The sequence below is a fragment of the Podarcis erhardii genome, assembly GCF_964252035.2.
Source record: "Podarcis erhardii genome assembly, chromosome: 5".
In the NCBI taxonomy this organism is placed as follows: domain Eukaryota; kingdom Metazoa; phylum Chordata; class Lepidosauria; order Squamata; family Lacertidae; genus Podarcis; species Podarcis erhardii.
Window position 1 is genome coordinate 96,211,445 of NC_138509.1, and position 18,005 is coordinate 96,229,449.

Genomic DNA, 18,005 nt, shown 5'->3' on the forward strand with positions numbered 1-18,005 from the left:
ACTCCCCCTGTCAGCAAATATCATCAGCCAGGGGGACCAAGGCTGTTGTAGTGCCATAAATGGACCTGAAAGCAGAGGGGAATGGGCCCAGATAACTGCCAACCAGCCCCAGAGCTTTTCAAAATGCTGGTTTATACCATCTCTCCCTCTCTGGCCTCCTTCCTAAGTAACAACTTGTCAGTGAAACATGCGAAGAATAATCACATTGATTCAATAAAAGTTTTGGACACCCACTGAAATTAGATTTCACTTTGTTGTCTTTAGGGTGTTGCCACCTTTGAACCTTTTACAACGTTCAATGTTACAATGCTTCGTGTTGTGAATTCTTACCATAATAGGCAGTTGCTGCTGGGTTTTTCTGAGGAGCCTGTTCTACTAAAATTTGTTAGCTCTTTTATGGCTCAGGGATATTTTACGACGCTTCTTTTCATGTCACTGTTATTATGGGAGAGGCCTCGGGGGTCCTGGGCATAGCTGTCAACTTTTCCCTTTTCTTGCGAGGAATCCTATTCGGAATAAGGAAATTTCCCTTAAAAAAAGGGAAACGTTGACAGCTATGGTCCTGGGTGCATAGTGGAAAGGTGGCAAACACTTTCAACAGCCAGCCAGCCAGCCAAGCATCCACAAGACCCCAGTCCAGAGAACTTTAGCCACACTTTAGTCAGATTGAAATCAGTGGGAGACATATATTACATAATGTTGAAACACAACTTTCTCTCTTTAGATCTAGGTCTCTGCCTGGCAGAATCTCTCCAGGGTTTCAGACAGAAGGTCTCTCCTAGCCCTACCTGGGGATTCCAGGAATTGAGCCTGGGTGTCAGGAGTGCATGCAGGAGCCAGGTCCTGTGACCGGTAGGGCTTCGCAGGACTGGGACTTTCCTAAGTTTGTTCTCTAGAAGCAAGGTGCGGCCACACAGGTGAGGCCGATTGGTAACTCACAGCACCTGGTGGCAAGAGCCAGGAAGGGATATAAGGTCAGCATTTCCCTTTGGCTCTTTGCCACAGCAACATGTTCCCTGCCTTGGGCTTCTTGACTCCTTGCTTCCTGACCCTCAGACCCTTGGCTTCCTGACTCCTGGCTTCCAGACTCTCATTCCTGCTCCCACCCCGCTGTCTTGCCCCCGGTCCTGACGTCCTCCGCCAGGACTTCAACCGCCTGTAAACTGGACCGTGACACTGGGATACATGCCTGCATAGCAATACTCTGCCACTGAGCTCTGGCCCTTCCCAGGCCAGCTTACTTCATCAATTAAAAACAGCACATACAAGAGGATTCTTTCTAAAAACCAAGAACTTGAAAACAGAGCCTTTGCTCACAGCTTCTGGTTTCTTCATTGACTGTCAGATCCTGACCGCTGGCTGCTCTCACGGGTGTTATTTTCTTGGCTCCTGGCTCATCTCAGACTCAGGGTCTGATGAAAACACAGACACCTAACCAGCTCTGGCCTGAAGCTTGTGCAATTATTTATATCTCAAGGTTTCGGTTCTAATTGCATGCCTCTCCTCATGGATTTGTTTGGAGAAACCGGTCTGACAACAGCCATGAATCATCACTGTCCTTAACATGTGTTTCAAGCTAAAGTTGTTCAGGTGTTGTGATGTGATCTCTCCCCAGCCAGCTTTACTTTGAAGGTTTGAATTCTGGGAACCACCTCAAGCCACTGATTATGCTTCAATTAAAGGCACATTAAAACCTCCCACAAACGGGTTGCCACAACCTGTTCCTCCCCAGTCTGCAGGAGAAGAACAAGTGAGCAATGGTATTATGCTTCCCGCCGTGCAAAGAGCATCCCTTGGAGAGCAAATGATGAGGATGGTGATTTTCTTAGTCCAACTCCTACGCTGACCTGTTCAGCTTCTTTGTTGATCACGATATGTAGATGCCTTCTAAAAAGTGTGAAGGAAGCGTTAGCTACTGTATAGTAGGGAAACGGGGAAATCTGCTAATTTTGGTTTCTGTTTCTTATTTTTCCAGCTGTAAGTTTCAGTTCCCCACATTTCTGGATTGGTTTGATTTTTTAAAAAAGTCCTCATAAAAACTCACCAGCAAATGTCCTCAATTAAACACGTGTTTTTATGCAATTCCGCCTAATCTTTCTGGCATGCTATTTTCACTTACGCTGAATTTTATGCACACTTTGTTTTATTTATTCATTGCATTTATATCCAGATTTTATCAAGGAACTCAAGTCAGTGTGCCTGGTTCTCCCTGCCTCATTCAGTCCCCCCAATAACCCTGAGAGATAGGTTGGGCTGACTGGCAGTGACTGGCCCCAGATCACCCAGTGAACTTCATGACTGAGTTGGAATTTGAGCCCTGGACCTCCAGCTCCTACTCCAACACTCTAACCACTACACCTTAGTATATGCGTTTTTGCAAAATTTGGAGAGGTGTGAATTTCCAGGGATGGTTGTACTTCGCTTCACATCCTGTTTTGGAAATTGCAAATTACATCGCACTGCTTTTAAACGTGAACAGAATCAGATTTCTCCCACATCTCCCTAGTCTGCCCAGTGCGGAAGCAGCTGAAGACAACTGAATGAGCATTCTTACTATTGCCTTGGCAGCTGTTTTAGCAATTGTACACAAACAGACGCATGCACACACACAAGGAGTCTTGCAGCAGGAAGATTAATTGCTGCACAAAGTTGTTCATCAGAAACATGTGGCCTCAAGTGCCACAATAAATCCGCTGGTCTTCAAAGTGCCGTAATAAGACACCTTTCTCATGTATTTGCAATTCCTTTGATTATAATTCCAAAACAATTTTCTAAATTTATGCTTTGGTTGTCAGTCTAATCTCTTGGAGTAGAAGGGCGTATGAGATGGGAAAGGCCTGTGTGGAAGGAACTTGGTCCAGGCAGAAGGGAACTGGGTGGACAGAATGGAAGAGCTGGAGGCAGAGTTTCATCACCATTTGTTTTATCTTTAGAAGGTGTGAAGAACGAAATGCATCCCTGGAAAAGCTACAGGATGCGTAGAGAAACTAAGGCCCAGGGGCCAGATCCGGCCCAATCGCCTTCTAAATCCAGCCTGCAGATGGTCCAGGAATCAGCATGTTTTTACATGAGTAGAGTGTGTCCTTTTATTTAAAAGGCATTTCTGGGTTATTTGTGGGGCGTAGGAATTCGTTCAATATTTTTTCAAAATATAGTCCGCCCCCCCCCAAGGTCTGAGGGACGGTGGACTGGCCCCCTGCTGAAAAGGTTTGCTGACCCCTGTGCTACAGGCATAAATTCCAGGCCAGAAGCAATCTGTTGGCAACTGATAATCTGATAATGTCAGCATGCATGTAGTCAGGTGCCATTGGCTACAGGCTGGTTTTATGACTCAATTTGCTTCTATTAATTTACTGTTGAGTTTCACTAATTGTTTTGTTCATAGAACTGATTGGTCTTAAATGTTTAGGTTTTATGACTCAATTTGCTTCTATTAATTTACTGTTGAGTTTCACTAATTGTTTTGTTCATAGAACTGATTGGTCTTAAATGTTTAGGTGTTTGAATGTTTTTTGTGTGATTGTTCATGTTGGATGTTTGAATGCAACTCAGCTTGCAGAAGAGGGGTTCCGTATGGGATAAAACAGACAGTGGACTCAGCTACATTAGTAAATAAACAGCGATTTGAATGCGCTATAAACATGCAATACCAGATTGGTGCCAGAGAGCAGGAAATTTTAAAATGCGATTTTCCATAGAAATTTTTTTATTTTGTTATAACGATCTAATTTCTGACTTATTTATAGTAGGTTTTTTTCTGTGTCTAGATCCACCCTATATTAGGGCCTCCCGGATTATCTCTGCATCTTTAACCTCTTGAACTGACCTATCTATCTCTTTGATTCCAGACCGATATGCCTTAGTTTGCATAAGGTTTGACAACTTCTTCCTCATCATCCCCATTGCTATTCATCATTATTATTATTTCTCTGGCACTAGCTGTCTCTCTTTTCCCTGGGCCCCTACAAAGCTGCACTTCAAAACAGTTATTTGGTTCAGTTATTTGATACCAATAAAATAGACATAATTTGTGACCTGTGCTCAGTTACTCAGTGGAATATACCCATCAGATCTGGGTTGCAGAGAGATACGTGAAGAGCTTTGTTTTTTTGTTAAAATGTTTTTTAAAGAGGCTGAGGACAGTGCCATAACCTTGGCAAAAGCATGGTAAAAATTTATACTGCCTGCCTTGAATCTAATTTATGCCAAAGGACTTAGGTCTGTTATACGCACTACTGTAGGAATGCTAAGTTACATCCTCATATCATGGCTGGCTGGACCACACAGCCCTGGCAGGAATGCGCACCTCAGTGAAAACCAGTTGCCACAGGGAAAGATCTCACCCTGGCCCTAAAATACTGCTCTCAGTGGGAAATAAGGTTGTTACTTGGCACATCTCTTTTGACCATTTAAATGATAGGTTCCCAAAATGAAAATGAGGGAAAAGTCACTCAAGTAGGTTGCCTGTTTAAGTATTAGATGTTTCAGTGATTATTGTAAAAAAAAAGAAAGAAGAGAAAAGAAAAGAAAAGAGGGGGGCATTTTGTTTGAATTGTGTGAATGTTTCATTGTTTCTGTTCTCAGTTTTAGTAATTGCATCTGATGTTGGTGGATACTGTGATTATTTGCAGTTTCCTGAGACTATAATGTACAGTGGTATCTCGGGTTACAGACGCTTCTGGTTACATACGCTTCAGGTTACAGACTCCGCTAACCCAGAAATATTACCTCGAGTTAAGAACTTTGCTTCAGGATGAGAACAGATATCGTGCAGTGGCGGTGCGGGGGCAGCAGGAGGCCCCATTAGCTAAAGTGGTGCTTCAGGTTAAGAACAGACCTCCAGAATGAATTAAGTTCTTAACCTGAGGTACCACTGTACTTCTTTGTCTTCCAGTAAAGTAGGTTAGAAAAATCAGATATTATTATTATTATTATTTATTATTATTATTATTATTAATTTCATTGCTTTCCAAATGAAAAGTGAGCAATGAGTCCATAAAGTACACAAAATGTAAAAGCTGTTAAAAGCAAATGCACCAAGGAAGTATGACAAAAGACAGATTTTTTTACCCAAGAAATGCTCATCCAACCATACTTTTTACAGCTGCAGTTGATGCACCAGGGAAAAGTCAACCAAATGTGTCAGCTGTCGTATTTAAATTAATTCGTAACTTTAATCGCTCCTAGACTGATCTGACATATTCAGGTGAGGGAGGACTTTCATAAACTTTCCATAAAACAAGTTTCCGAACATGTTACAGCGCACGAAAAGTGCCTGCCTGGAGCTGTTCAGATATGGGATTTGAAATCAGCGTGGGGGGGGGGGAAGGCCTGAAATTCAGGCACAGCAAACGAAATGCACTCACACCCACGGGACAGAGCGCAAGGCGTCCGACTCATGCCTCTCTGCAACTCAGAGTCATGGAAATGCCGGCACTAAGTTCCATTTTCCTCTTCCTTCTCTTCTGCCTCCTGATTGTCCAGTTTGTGAAGCTGCAATGGAGAAAACGACAATTCCCTCCAGGACCAACGCCTTTCCCCTTTATTGGATGCCTATGGCAGCTGAGGTTTTTCAACGTCACTCGTGAGAGCCTGACCAAGGTATCTATTTCCCAGCAGTTTGATTGGCCAACAGGATAGAGGAACGGGCAATAGCAATGGGGGCTTAATGCCCAGTGGGTTGATAAGAGGAGATTGATAGGAGAAGGGTGGTCAAGCTCAGTGGTCAAGCATCCGTTGTTCATGCAGATGGTCCTTTGTTTAATCTCCAACATCTGATGGTAGTCTTCTCTCTCTAAAACCCTAAAAATCACCTGCAAGTCACTATGGACAAGTCACTATATGCACCAATAGTCTGACTCATCTTAGGGCTTCTTCTGATGCTCTAGGTTTTGGAACTTTGGATATGCTAAAGTCTTGGCTGCCAAATGATTTTTTTAATACCGGGGTCTCTGTGGCCACAGCCCCCTCATTTTCAAATTAGGGTATTGGCTGTCTTCAGGATTATTACTTTGGGCGGGTTGGCTGGCCAGTGTGCTCTGTTAGAAGTCTCTGTGTTTTTAAATTTGGAAATTTAGAAATGAATTCTTGCTGCAGCGCATCGTAAAAGCAATTATACCTTCTGGATTCATGCTCAAGTTGGAATTCTGTATTCTTTATCCGTCAGAAGAAGGCTGATCAATCAAAACATGTCTGATACTGACATGTTTTGATTGATCAATCAAAACATGTCTGATACTGGCTTTGCACAATGTTTGTTTTCATGAGATTCTGCATGTTATTTCCAGTTTGTCAGTGGCATAGCATATGAAGATGAATCTATTGTCCATTAGGCTAAGATACTGATTTTATTAAGTTAGAATCTTAAAGTTGTATTGTGCATGCCATAGATTTATATTTTACTTATGGGCTACCTTGACTTTTCTTTCTATCCATAAAGTCCATAAAGTATGTTTAGCCTGGAAAAGAGGACAGTGAGAGGAGATATGAGAGCCATCTTCAAATATCTCAAGGGCTGTCACATGGAGGAGGGAGGAAGCTTGTTTTCTCCTGCTCTGGAGGGCAGGACTCGAACCAATGGCTTCAAGTTACAAGAAAGGAAATTCCGACTAAACGTTTGGAAAAAACTTTCTGACAGTGAGTGCTGTTCAGCAGTGGAACAGTCTCCCACAAGAGGTGATGGATTCTCCTTCCTTGGAGGTTTTTAAGCAGAGGTTGGATGGCCATCTGTCATAGATGGCTTAGCTGAGAGTCCTGCATTGTAGGGGGTTGGACTAGATGACCCTTGGGGTCCCTTCCAGCTCTAAGATTCCATGATTCTACTGCATGCAAAAATAGGTTTATTAGGAGAAATTCCCTCTAAAATGCTGAGTGATTTTTCATGAGAATTCAAAAGCAAAATTTCAAATTGCTGCAGAAATGTGGAGGGTTGAATTTAAGACTGAGAAAGTGAGAAACTGAGAGATGCCCAAACTCTCAGAATCGCCCATTGCTGTCTGCCACTGAGGTTCAGCCCATCTCCTCTTTGGAGCCGATTGCAATGTGAAGCAATCAGTAAGGTTTATCGAGCCCCTTGTGAGCCACCGTACGTGGCTCTGATGGCTTTAGAAGGTTGCAAGGAGGGCAAAGTGGCCTCACTCTGCCCAGGGAGCCCCGCCAGGCACCAACCTTGCCATCGTTTAGTCACCAAGCAAAGTCCTCTTTGTTTTCCTGGCCAGCGATATAATACTGTATTGCTGTTTTTAATGTGTTCAGATGGTTTTGTTATGGCATTTCTAGACACTTCGCTGCAAACCCCCCCCCCCCAAACTTTGGAGCTTTTAAAATTGGGAAGCAATGCATGAATTTAATGTACTTAGCCCAACCCAAAACTAAGAACAGAATTGCTCAAAGGTTGGGTGTGGTTTTTATTTGCCTGAGCTTCCCTGGTGTTTTCCTACAGGTGGCAAAATCCTATGGGGACATCTATACTGTATGGTTTGGTCCACACCCTGTGGTAGTTCTGGATGGGTTCCAAGCTGTGAAAGATGGACTCACCACCCACCCAGAAGATGTAGTTGGCCGGCCTGTAGTCCCGTTTTTTAGAGCTCTGGCAAACAATAAAGGTAAGGCTGTCTCGCTTGCGTAGGAGCCACAGAGTCGTGTTGTTCCCATAGCAGAATTGAAGGAGTGGCTCTGTGGGTTTAGTAGAGTTCCTCTTTAGTACACTTTGGTTATAAAGTGCTAAAAAACCTATTACTTATGAAATCAACCGGCTGCTTCACACGGTGCAAATCTTGGCTTAGCAAGACCCCACAAGCTCCTCAGCTTCCAAAGAGAGGGGCTTGCAGCTCCTCCCAGATCCCTTTTGCATTATATTTGGGGAAACTGTTTTGCAAAGATTTCCACCCAAATGCTGATGAATTTTCACAAGGACTTAATTCCAATCCCCTCCCACAAATTGATGCTCAATGGAGTTTATGCCGTGAAATATCATGTATGATCATGACAGAATTAGCCATAAACAATAAATAAAACGTATTTTGCATAAATCATAAGATATAAAACAAAGATACCAAAAAACAATATCAATAAGAGCAACAACCCGCCCTCCCACACCCAAGCAATACCTCAGCTCAAGTGGCTGTTCATCAGCTTCAGTTTTTGTAGCTGGAGTCAGTCCATCCATCCATCCATTCATCCGTCAGTCCTTCAGGGCTCTGCCCTCCCAGCACAGATGGAAGAAGGTCTTCCAGGGCTCACAGCTAATACGCTCTTTGGCTTCTTTAACAGCCTCAGCTTTTGTAGCTGGAGTCAGGGTCTATGCTAGTCAAAGTCCTGGCATTGGAAACAGGGCTTTGGTGGCAACCTCCTAGCATAATTTCGAAGGGTTTGGATTCTGTGCTCTGAATGCAAATAATGGGCCACTGCAGCAGTCCACAGCTGACTTTCAATGCCTCCAGGTATCTTGCTGTCAACGGGCAGCACATGGAAGCACCAGAGGAAGTTCTCGCTGATGACTCTGAAGACATTGGGGCTGGGGAAGAGGACGTTGGAGTACCAGATCCAAGATGAAGCTTATCACCTGGTGGAGAACTTTAAGAGCACTAAAGGTACGGCACAGCTCAGGGTTGGAGGGAGAATTTGCCCTTTAATTTATTTTCCAGTCCAGAACCCTGTTTTCTTCTTATGCTCCCATTAATTTCAGCAAGCTAAATCTAAGAGCAACCTCAGGAAGTTTTAAGGTTCCTCTTAGTTTTGATTGCATCTTAGATGGAACATGCATTTATTCACGTTTTATGTCTGTGCTAATAGGCATCTGATTTGACCAATGGTTGCAAGCCATAAATATTGATTGCACTGGATTCCAGTTTTAACCTGCTTTCTTCTCTTGTTCTCAAAGAGGAGACGAAAACACCAAACAAAATACCTTTGGCTGGAGACCAAGGGAAAACCAGCAGGTTTTGGGAATCGCGCAGCCAAGATATTTTTTTCAAACCTTGTATGAAGAACTGTAATAGATACTTGCAGTGCTTTTCCTCCCCTTAAAAAATGTTTAGGGGCACCGTCATTTTCCTACTCATATTGAAATACTGCCCCTTAATGAGGCCAAACTTAGATTCACAAAATGTTTAGGGGTATGCGTACCCCTACGTCCCCCCAGAAAAAAGCCCTGGATACTTGTATTTATTGCAATTATAGCCAAGCTTCCTTCCAAGGACCTCAAGGCAGGATACACTGATCTTCCTCACCCCCAACCATTTTTACCTTCACAACAACCCTGTGAGGTAGGTTAGGGTGAGAGAGACTGATATATGAAAGTCAACCAGTGAGCTTCAAGGCTGAGAGGGTGTGTGAGTCTGGATCTATTAAATCTTAGTTTCATACTCTAACTGCTGCTCCATGCTGGCTCTTCAGATCTTCATCCTGGGTTGGCTGAGTGCAGAGGCCATGGCTGATTCCTCAGATTAAACCAGAAAAGTGTCTCCATGTCTCTGTTACCACATTACTCAATGAGAGAATTTCAGCATCAAAATATTTTGGTTTTGCAAGGCAATTAGGGTATCCTAAGAATCAAACGATACCCACATCACTTTGAAATAATAAGCATGGGTGAGATGAGAACTTCTTGATATCTCAGACTTGTAGCATGAAAGAAACGCTTCTCTTTTACTTCTGAATTTAAATTTTCTACAGTTCTGAAATCACATAACGGCTCACACTGGGGCTTTTCTTCTGAAGCATCTCCCACACCACCTGTTGCCAACACAAACTTTGGCTATTTTTATTTATGGTTACATCTCACCCAAAAATAATATCTTTATTAAGACCAGCCCAAAAATTACAAAATAGCCAGCTGTGTAGGAATTATCTTGGGGTCAGATCCTGCATCGCTGGCTGACTATTTTGTAGCTTTTGGGCTGGCTTATGGAGTTGTTTTTGTCTTTATTATGTATTTTGTGTATATTGTGATTTTGTGGTGTAGCTACTCTGAGACCTGCAGGTATAGGTCGGTATACAAATTTAATTAATTAATTATGTCATGGATTTTTGTGTTTTTAACTTGTAAACTGCTCTGTGCTGCTTGGATGAAAGGCTGTATAGAAATTTAATCAACAACAACAATAATAATGAATAACAACAAATAAATTTTCCTAAAGCAGCCCCCTCACCCGCCCCGGACAAAAACCAAACAAAAAACAACTCATCCAATAACAGGAAACAAAGTGTGGTGGAAATATGAAGAAAGGGAGCATAGGTGCTTCTGCACTAAAAGATGGAGTTCTTACAAATATATAACGTAGCTCCCATAGCAGTGCCATCTCTACAGATCAAACTGATTGATTAGGCATACATTGGGTAAGGCGATCTCTCAGGTGCCAAGTTGTTAAGGGCTTTATATACTAACGGGAACACCTAGACCTTGTCTGGGTAGCAAATCAGCAGCCATTGCAGGTCTCTGAGCACAGATGTCATATGCTGACAAGGCCTCGCTCCTGGCAGCAATTGTGTCGCAGTATTCATGTGTTGAAATAACCAATGCATGAACTGCTTTGGCCAAGCTTTCCCAGTCCAGGAACAGTATTAACTGACGTACTCATTTCAGTTGGTAAAAGGCATTTCTAGCCATGACAACTATCTGAGCCTCCTGTGACCAAGCTGGATCCAGAAGCTCGCTGGGACTCATGGGAATTGTAGTCCCAAACATCTGGAGGACACCAGGGGGGCAAATGTTGGTTGTCGCTTCTTCTGCTACTTTGACAGGATTGGTTCACAAATGGGCCCTTGATGATTCCATTTGCAGGGAAACCCATGAATCCGTCCTTCGCTCTGACCCTCGCCGTTTCCAACGTGATTTGCGCCGTGGTGTTTGGGCATCGCTTCTCTACTGAGGACAAAAAGTTTCACGAGCTCCTGGAAGCAATGGAGGCCATATTCAAATTTGCTGGCAGTCTCGGTCACAACGTAAGCAAGCCACTATTTTGCGTTGCTTTTCAATATTTCCTTTCCCGAAAGGAACAGCAGTAAAAGGTTTCACTTTTGCTAGACAGTTTGTGGTGAGGGAAGAATTTCCTTAGAAAATAAATACAATCGTATTTATTATGATATTTAACAATTACAATATCCCCCAACAATTATGATAATTAAGTGTGAAGGAAGGCCCAAGGAGTCCAAAAAGTTTTTGTGTTTTTAAATGCATGTAAGTGAACTTGAAGATGAGCTAGAAATCTTTCAAAGTTCTGCCCCAAACCAAACTTGATTCATGTTCTGTTCACACATCAATTATGGGAAGTATTTTCTGGTGCAGTTCAGAAATTATTGAACTATTTCATACCCTTCAAGTGTCCTGATAAAATCGGGATATCCTAATTTTTCTCATGAGAGCATGATGCCTATTTTCGGCACCGCAATCTCAGGGCCACACTCTCGCATGGGTCACATCACTTGCCCTGGAAGACCTGCACCTGGTTTTTCACCTCGATGTGTTGGAGGGCATCCTATTTCAGCCTACTACCTAAAAGGCCTTCTGAAGCATCTAGGCCTCAACCAGCCCTATAGTTGAAAGAGTGTGGCAGGCCTCTCTAGGGAGGGATTTCCACTGAAGGCTCAGCTCCTCAAGCCTCTTCATTACTTGGGAAGGTTCATATAGAGATAAGCGATCCCACCGGTTCCAGCTAGTATTGTCCACACCGACTCTCCAGGGTTGCAGATGTGGAGACATTGCCAGACCTACCTGGAGATGACAAGGATTGAACCTGTCCCCTTCTGTGCACAGGGCAGGTGCTCTAATACTGAGCAGCAACTTTCTCCGCACCTCCATCTGTTCATGTCTCTTTCCCCAGATTTATAATGTCATGCCCTGGCTTATGAAGTGTATCCCAGGGCCTCACAAGAAGGCCTTGACCGCCCGAGACTTTGTGTGTTCGTTCATAAGGAAGGAGATCAACAAGCACCAGATTGCAGGACTCCCAGATGACCCTCAAGATTTCATTTATAGTTACCTTGCTCAGATAGAGAAAGTAAGTAGCTGCTTTGTTCATGACCAGAACTGCTCAGGATGTGCTGTCCTCATCTTCTTCTCCATAATTTGAGCAATTGCTCCATCCCCAATTAGAATTTGTATTTTTCTTCCTGCTGGGAAATGCTCCTTTGTGAATGTTTAGCTGCAAGCCCTTGAAAATTTACAGCTGCAAGCGTGACATTAGGTGTGTCCATTTTTCTATTTCTTCTCTTCTGCAGACGAAAGACCAGCCCAAACCAGCCTACGATGAAAGTAACATGATCCAGTGTATATTTGACCTCTTCTTGGGTGGAACAGAGACATCAAGCACCACTCTCTACTGGGGAGTTCTGTATATGGTGCTTTATCCAGACATCCAAGGTGAGATGATGTAACGCTGCACCAGTTTTGAATTGTGCAAATGATGTTCAACTACTGCGTCTTCTGAATGACGCGGAAGAAAACAAAATGTTGTCTTTCATGCCAACCGACTGTTGTGTTGGGATGAATTTGCTAAAAAGTTTTGCATGCACTTTTTTGTGTGTGTAAATAAATGAATGTGTTTGGATTCCACTCAGCGAACATCCAGAAGGAGATTGACGCGGTTGTGGCTCCTGGTCAAATGATCAGCAGCGAGGATCGCAAGAAGCTGCCCTACACCAATGCCGTGATCCATGAGGTCCAGCGCTTCAGCAACATCATCGCAGTTGGGTTGCCCAGGTTATGTGTGAAGGACACCATGATTCGACAGTTTACCATTAAGAGAGTAAGTGAACCTCAACTGCCCACATCCCCTGCTTCATTCAAATGCCTAAGAAAACGCTGCAGAGGTTTATCAGATACCACTTTTAGTTCTACCATCGAAGGAAAGCTGGCCATGTTTCTTCTTGGGCAGGAAATGACATTCTGCCCACCGTACATCTAAAGCACATGACTTCCCCCAGAGATTCAGGGGAACTGTAGTTTACCCACAATGAAGCTACAGCCCCCCTCACCCTCAATAAACTGCAGTGCGCAGAATTCTGGGGGGGGGGAGCCATCTTCTCTAAATGTGCTGTACAAGTATGGTGTCCACACAGCCTTTGTGTCTTACCCCATCGCAGAAGATGTTGCACCATCCCTGAGAGGTGAAGATGCTCAGAGCATTATCTCTGGCCAACAAGAGGCCAATTGAGTCTCTCTTTGCCAGAGCCCTCTGCTTTTCCAGGTAGCGAATCATGCAATTATTGGAGAGAGGGGTTTTACTGAACTGAGAGCTGAGTGTATGATCTGCTTCCCAGGAGCAAGGCAGGACTGAATCTCTGACTCTTTCTTTCCAGGGCACCATGATCTTTCCAAACATGGCTTCTGCCTTGTACGATCCCAATGAATGGGCGACGCCCGAAAGCTTCAACCCCAACCACTTCCTTGACAAGGACGGAAATTTCGTTTGTCCAGAAGCCTTCATTCCATTTTCTTTAGGTAGATGAAAAGGCTGGAGACAAAATCTTGGTGGTTTCCTTGAGGGTTTTGCTTTGCATTGTTGGGAGTTGAAAGACATAGTAGCACGCCTAAGGCTGCCCAAGGAGTATATGAAGAACATAAGAAGAGCTTTGCTTGATCAGGCCAATGGCCCATCTAGTCAAGCATTCTGTTCTCACAGTGGCCAACCAGACGCCTGTGAGATGCCTTCAAGCAGTGAGGCGTTCTCAAAGTAAAGGAAGGATTGAACTCTGATTAATAAGAATACACACAGAGGCTTGAACCAGCATGACTCTGGGAAGGGTGCGTATAATAATCTCTCCCTCCACCCTCCGGCCCAGGTCGTTTTATACACAAAAGAACTTTTTACAGAGTGTTTGTAAGAACCAATCAGATTTCTTCTGAGCATTTCAACAAACCCCACGTGGGGACAAAGTTAAACTACCAAAACTAATTAAGCACACATATTTCTGGGGTAAACAAAACAGAACTACAAAGGAGTGCATTTGGCAACCCTGGGAGGTGATAAACAAGCAATATACATAAGAAGGACGGCCAGGAGGACAGCGATCATTATCACCTTTATTTCCTGTTTCCTGGCCCTAAGATTAACATCCTAAGATTAACATATCAGAAAAGCTACATCAAAGAAACTTCCCACTGTCTTTGATGTCCCAGGATGCCTGCCTGGCGAAGCAACTGGGCTGTGTACGTGACTTATCAAGAAAGAGAAATGGAACAGGGATGCAGAGATGTGGATTGATCAAGAATCATATCAAAATAGTTTAAACCCAGTCAACGCAATGCTTTCCTTGCTGACACAGATGGCTTACTCTGTATTTGTTATAATTCCTCATAGCAATCCCACCTGATCACTACAAAGCAGGATTCAAACACAAGAGCCCTGTCCTCTTCCATGGTTTCCAGCAACTGGTATTCAGAAGCATTGCTGCCTCTCCAGCTGTGGAGACAAGCTATCATGGCCAGTAGGAATACATATTTTCTTAGGAGGGGCTCATTTTCATAGGGGGCTGCCTATGAATTTTCACAGGGGGCTGCCTTGTCTACTCTGGCAGTGTCTTTCCGGGGTTTCAGATGTGGGGCAGGGAAGGAGGACCTTCTAAGCCAGGCATAGGCAAACTCGGCCCTCCAGATGTTTTGCGACTACAACTCCCATGATCCCTAGCTAACAGGACCAGTGGTCAGGGATGCTGGGAGTTGTAGTCCCAAAACATCTGGAGGGCCGAGTTTGCCTATGCCTGTTCTAAGCCATTCCTGGAGATGTTCCACCACTGGCTCAGGTCAGCAGATTTCCCCATGGGAATCCAGTTTGCCCCTCTAGGCTCCCAATGCATCTTCATGCCCTGGGATGAGCCTGAAATCTTCACATTAATGAGCACTTAACCTCAGGCCCTCAGCAGCAGAGGGTGGTGGGGTTTTGTGTCAATACTGAGCAAACGGGTTGTGAAAGATCTAGATACAGTGGTACCTCGGGTTACATACACTTCAGGTTATATATGCTTCAGGTTACAGACACCGCTAACCCAGAATTGGTACCTCGGGTTAAGAACTTTGCTTCAGGATGAGAACAGAAATCGTGCTCCGGCGGCGCGGCAGCAGTGGGAGGCCCCACTAGCTAAAGTGGTGCTTCAGGTTAAGAGCAGTTTCAGGTTAAGAACGGACTTCCGGAACGAATTAAGTACTTAACCCGAGGTACCACTGTACTATTTTTCTGAGAAAGGTATGCCCTGCTTTTCAACTTAAGAGTTCTCCAAATGGCAATGGATGTAAATTTATTGGTACCTGGTTGGCCACTGTGAGAACAGACTAGATGGGTCCCTTGACAGACCTTGACAGATTAGAGAACTGGGCCAAAACAAACAAGATGAATTTTAACAGGGAGAAATGTAAAGTATTGCACTTGGGCAAAAAAAATGGGAGGCACAAATACAAGATGGGTGACACCTGGCTTGAGAGCAGTACATGTGAAAAGGATCTAGGAGTCTTGGTTGACCACAAACTTGACATGAGCCAACAGTGTGACGCGGCAGCTAAAAAAGCCAATGCAATTCTGGGCTGCATCAATAGGAGTATTGCATCTAGATCAAGGGAAGTAATAGTGCCACTGTATTCTGCTCTGGTCAGACCTCACCTGGAGTACTGTGTCCAGTTCTGGGCACCACAGTTCAAGAAGGACACTGACAAACTGGAACGTGTCCCAAGGAGGGCAACCAAAATGGTCAAAGGCCTGGAAACGATGCCTTATGAGGAACGGCTAAGGGAGCTGGGCATGTTTAGCCTGGAGAAGAGGAGGTTAAGGGGTGATATGATAGCCATGTTCAAATATATAAAAGGATGTCACATAGAGGAGGGAGAAAGGTTGTTTTCTGCTGCTCCAGAGAAGCGGACACGGAGCAATGGTTCCATACTACAAGAAAGATGATTCCACCTAAACATTAGGAAGAACTTCCTGACAGTAAGAGCTGTTCGACAGTGGAATTTGCTGCCCAGGAGTGTGGTGGAGTCTCCTTCTTTGGAGGCCTTTAAGCAGAGGCTTGACAACCATATGTCAGGAGTGCTCTGATGGTGTTTCCTGCTTGGCAGGGGGTTGGACTCGATGGCCCTTGTGGTCTCTTCCAACTCTATGATTCTATGATTCTATGATTCCCCCTTTTCCTGATCCAACAGCAGAGCTCTCCTTATGTCCTTACGGTGCACAGCCTGACTTCACCTCTCTCCTTCTCCTACAGGGCAGCGAGTGTGCTTGGGAGATCACCTGGCCAAGACGGAGATGTTTCTTTTCTTCTCCAACCTCCTGCAGGCGTTCACTTTCCACTTGGCGGAAGGGTCAAAAGATGTCAATACAGAACCTATTTTGGGGGGCACTTTGCAGCCTCACTACTTTGAGATCTGCGCTATCCCTCGATAGACCCGGCGTCTCATGTCTCTTTGGAAATCTGCCTAGGAGAAGTTGCAAGGTGGAAATATGCTGTGCTGTTAACCCAAGGCCACCGTCTTCTGGTGTGGGGTTGCGTAGCTTCTTCAGAGTCCTGAGAATCAAAACTTTTTTCGTGAGACAAGGAATAAGTTTCTAGACCTCCTGACTGCAAAGGAAAAGCCTGAAAATACACAACAATACCTGTGAATAAGGTCTGAGTGCAGTGGATCCCAAAGTGGGCAATATCACCCCACAGGGGCAGAGGCATTACTGGGAGGGGGGCAGCTAAGAGACTTTGAAAAGCTGGGGTCACTGGATCAAGTTCATCCGTTTTGTAGAATTAATTAGATAAACATTTTAAACTGGATTTTGAATAAATGTGAAGTTAATTGTTACTGTTTTGAATTTTATTGTGTTATTATCTTCCTTAGCGGGTTTGTCAAACCGCTATAATGAATAATCCTTTTTACAGGGTAGGGCCAGCCAGGGCACTGGGGATGAATTTATGGAACCAAGAAGGTGGGTGTCACTGTCCAGAAACATTTGGGGAATTACTGGTCTAAGGTATGACTTCAACATTACGCAGCTCTTTTTATTCTTGTCTTTTGGCCATAGGCATCCTGACTAGGCATTGTCTCTCTCTTCTGACCTTACCTGACATCATGTCTGGCCTCAATGAACACTGCTCCAGCCTTCTATTCAAAAAGGTGCAGAAAACACCCACAAAGATGGAAGATCTTAATCAGTTAAAAATTTCCTCCTGTGTCGCTTAGTTTTCTGCTTTGCTTTCTTTTTTGCACAATTATTTTCCGACTCTGTTCGGGATGCTGCAGAGCAGTTGTATCTGGGATAGACTTATTTCTGTTCATGCTCTGATGAGGTCTCTTGGCAACACCAGTTCATTAACACCAAGTCATGGCTCACAACCATTTTCCTCTTCTTCCACATAGTTAGGCCAGCCACAAGATGATTTTTTGCTGATATTAGTGTGGGTGTGTTAAAAGCATTGCCTCTGTATACCAGTTGCTAGGAATCACAAGGGAGAGAACACACCCTTTAAATTAATACTATGTTACTTTCATTTTTGAGGGACGCGGGTGGTGCTGTGGGTTAAACCACAGAGCCTAGGACTTCATCTTGAAACATGAAGAACTAAGTTCTCCCCACCAAGGAGAGAAGTGCTTTTGACCACCCCCACCCTTTTTTTTGAAGAATAGTCTTGAATAAGAATTCCAGAGTTAGAACCTTTAGGCCTGTGTATGTCAGCACAGGGCGGGGGAACCTGTGCCGCCCCCCTCCCAGAGGACACTGGGCTCCTGCTCCCGTCACCCCTGACCATTGGCCCTGCTGGCTGGAGCTGATGGGAGCTGGGAGTCCAGCAATTTCAGATGTGCCACTGGTTCCAAGTTCCTGGCCCTTTCCCCCTAGCCCACCCAGTTCCTTGCCCCATCTGAAGCAGAACATTGGAGCTCTCCAGGGTGCTGAACTTTTGCTGCTCAGCACAGGGCAGCAGAACCTGAAAAAACTGGACTAAAGTTCCCATCGTCCCCAACTATTGACCCTGCTTGCTGAGGCTGATGGGAGTTGAAGTCCAGCAACATTGGGATGGTCACCATACCCCTCATC

General features: G+C 44.3%; 1 protein-coding gene and 1 long non-coding RNA gene across 2 annotated transcripts; one reads left to right on the top strand and one right to left on the bottom strand.

The window, feature by feature from the left end:
• Positions 1 to 5,328: 5,328 nt before the first annotated feature.
• LOC309342185 (cytochrome P450 2J4-like) lies at positions 5,329 to 16,755 on the top strand. Its single transcript, XM_081862543.1, has 9 exons — positions 5,329 to 5,601; positions 7,442 to 7,604; positions 8,442 to 8,591; positions 10,784 to 10,944; positions 11,823 to 11,999; positions 12,220 to 12,361; positions 12,559 to 12,746; positions 13,300 to 13,441; positions 16,192 to 16,755. The coding sequence occupies exons 1-9, from the start codon at positions 5,422 to 5,424 to the stop codon at positions 16,368 to 16,370; spliced, it is 1,482 nt and encodes a 493-aa protein (XP_081718669.1). The 5' UTR covers positions 5,329 to 5,421; the 3' UTR covers positions 16,371 to 16,755.
• On the bottom strand, positions 14,492 to 15,281 carry LOC309342408. The gene is made up of 3 exons (XR_014156784.1): positions 15,159 to 15,281; positions 14,695 to 14,914; positions 14,492 to 14,561 (listed from the first exon to the last, which is right to left on the bottom strand). It is a non-coding gene; the product is annotated as an uncharacterized lncRNA (long non-coding RNA).
• Positions 16,756 to 18,005: the final 1,250 nt, after the last annotated feature.